Genomic DNA, 2,831 nt, shown 5'->3' with positions numbered 1-2,831 from the left:
TTAGAGGGGCTTTCCGGTTCCTTCCAAACCAAACCATTCTGTGATTCTAAATGCTCTGAAGAGGCTTGGCTTTTCAGCCCTGCCTCACAAAGGGTGAGCAAAGGATACCCTGAGGGCCATCCTCAACAAACAGCAGAAGGAGACCAGTTTCTGTCAGGGCTGTGCCCCCTCAGCCTCACTGTCCCCTCAGGTTACCCACCCCACCCCGTGGTACCACACACACACGGCCGACAGACTTCATCTCCCAATTTCTCAAAGGGTTTTCCCCCAGAAGCAGGTCCCAGGCCCTCTCAGCTCTCCTCTTCACTTTGCATGGGGACCAATGCTCCCTGCTCCATATGGTGGGGCCCACCACCAGTCCTCATGTCCTCCCCGTGCTTTGCGTGGGGGGCAGATCCTTCCCGCGCATGGATCTTCTGGTGCCTCCGCAGGTACTTCTTCAGCCGGTAGCGCTTCCCGCAGGCCCCACACTTGTAGGCTCCCCCTCGGGAGTGGAGCAGCTGGTGTTTGATGAGATGGCGCTTCTGGGGGAAGCACTTCCCGCACTTGGTGCACTTGCAAGGCCCCATGCGGACGTGGATTGTTTGGTGTCGGAAGAGATTGGCCTTCTGGTTGAAGGTCTTCTCGCACTCGGGGCACTGGTAGGGCTCCTCCTTGGTGTGGATCCTCTGGTGCCGAACCAGGTTTGATCGCTGGGTGAAGCTCTTCCCACACTCGGTGCATTTGAAGGGCTCGCTCATGTGGAGCCGCTGGTGCCGGATCAGCTTGCGGTTCATGCGGAAGCTCTCCCCGCACTCGCTGCACTTGTACGGCCCCTCGCTCGTGTGGATCTTCCGGTGCCTGGTGAGGTTTGATTTCTGATTGAAACTCTTTCCACACTCGGGACAGGGGAATATCCGTTCACCTTTGGGAGCTCCTTTCATTGGGAGATCCTTCTTGGACTTGGATTTCTCCTGGGTCTCCAATATCCCCTCTTTGGTGGGCTGACTGCATTTCTTCGGCTTCTCCCTTGGGCTCTGGCACTGCTGGTGGTCAGCCTCCACGCCAGCTTCCTCTTTAATCTGGATCCTCTGGATGGCACTGAAGTTTGGTCTCTGCCTACAGTGGATCCCAAACTCAATGCTTTCCTGTGGCTCTTCCTTCACCTGGAGCACCCTGTTACCTGCTACAGGAACTTCCCAGTCATGCTGCCCATCAGCATCTCCTTCCTTTTTAACTTGTCTTTCCGGTAAAGCCATCACTGGGATCTTTGGATCAAAGAGCTTTCTATAGTCCACATTTTCTTCTGGCTCTTCCTTGATGTAAGGTTTCTGGCAGGCTATCGCAGTAATGTTTTCTGTGTCATCACTGGGTTCCTCCTTTGTCTGGGTTTTCCATGGAGGACTTTTTGGATCAGATGGGTTTCTAGGTGCGCTACACCCCTGGGCTCCACCTCCTTCATAAAGCATATATTCCAACACAGTCTCTTCTGACTTAAAGGCAAAGTCAGACTCCTCTTTAATCTGGATGACCTGGAGAGACACACCATTGATGTGCCCCTCTAATGACTTTTGCTTTGCATGGTTCCTCTGGTGGACGTTGAAGTACCGCTTGGTGCTCAAGCTCTTCCCGCACTCAGTGCATATGAAAGGCCCTCCCCGAAGGTGTATCTTCTGGTGGGCCAGCAGCGTGGCGCTCTGCCCAAAGCACCTACTGCAGTCAGGGCACTTGAAGGGCTTCTCCCGCTTGTGGATCTCCTTGTGGGCGGTGAGCGTCCCCTTCTTCACAAAGCTCTTCCCGCACTCGGTGCAGGCGAACGGCCTCTTCTCCGTGTGGGTCCGCATGTGGATGCTGAAGTAGATCTTTGTGCTCAGACTCTTGCCGCAGCGGGCACAGAGGTAGGGACCACCCTTGGCGTGTGTCTTCTGGTGGGCGGCCAGGCATATCTCCAGGCGAAAGCAGCGCCCGCACTGCCCGCAGCGGAAAGGCCTCTCTCCTGTGTGGATGCTCTGGTGGGTCGTGAGGTGGCCCCGGGTGGTGAAACGCCTCCCGCACTCCCCACAGGTGAAGAGCTCCTCCGCCGTGTGGATCCGCTGGTGTCTCTTCAGGTTGCCCTTCTTGCTGAAGGACTTGCCACACTCCTGACACACGTGTGTCTTCAGCACCACGCTCTTCACCAAGTCCCTCATGGTGGCAGAGCGTTGTGCCCAGTGTGGTGGCACCACAAAGCCACGGAGTGATGGGGACGGACTGCCTGGGAGGGTAGAGAAACCATCAGGACATGCACATCAAAGTGTACTTTTTGTACTTTAATGGATGCATTTTATTCCCCATGGTGGATAAAAGGGTGCTGCCTCCGAATGCCAGCTCTAGGCCAACAAGGAGCGTGTGGTCTTCTTCATTTCTCAGCCTTCTTTCACCTCAGCTGCAGACGCAGTGTTTGTAACTCCATCTCCTTCCTTCTCTGGTCTCCTGGAGAAGCTTCCTTGGCATTTGTGGAGACTCCGACTGCTGGACTGAAAACATAAAGGGAAAATTAAAGCATTATTTTTACTCCACCAGCTTTGTTCACTAGGTAAACACAACGGGTGGCACCTTGGCTTCTCCATGGGGGCCTGAAGCTGAGACCTTTGAGGCCTTAGCTCCGCTGGACTCCAACAGAGACAGCAGGAGCAGGCTAATTTCCCCTGGCAATGAGGGGATTTGAGATGCCCTCATTGCTGCAATGACACTGAGGTTTTGGTTCTACTATTGCTGCACTAGTGATTTACTCTCAGAATAGTTCTTTGGCCTTTTCCCAAGAAGATTTATAAGTAAATGATCAATTTACACACTTTGCAGTAACTGTTGTA

The 2,831-nt window shown here is 54.1% G+C and overlaps 1 protein-coding gene across 1 annotated transcript; it reads right to left on the bottom strand.

Moving 5' to 3' along the window:
* Positions 1–248: 248 nt before the first annotated feature.
* Positions 249–2,227, bottom strand: LOC116486364 (zinc finger protein 260-like). Its single transcript, XM_032182541.1, has one exon. The coding sequence runs from the start codon at positions 2,166–2,168 to the stop codon at positions 291–293; it is 1,878 nt and encodes a 625-aa protein (XP_032038432.1). The 5' UTR covers positions 2,169–2,227; the 3' UTR covers positions 249–290.
* Positions 2,228–2,831: the final 604 nt, after the last annotated feature.

This window comes from Aythya fuligula, chromosome 2 (genome assembly GCF_009819795.1).
Source record: "Aythya fuligula isolate bAytFul2 chromosome 2, bAytFul2.pri, whole genome shotgun sequence".
NCBI lineage: Eukaryota > Metazoa > Chordata > Aves > Anseriformes > Anatidae > Aythya > Aythya fuligula.
Note: the sequence above shows the minus strand (reverse complement) of the source record. Positions and strands in the feature narration are given on the sequence as shown.

What these genes read in the sequence shown, in the direction of transcription:
- LOC116486364 (XM_032182541.1), bottom strand. Translation starts at nt 2,168, where the DNA reads ATGAGGGACTTGGTGAAGAGCGTGGTGCTGAAGACACACGTGTGTCAG.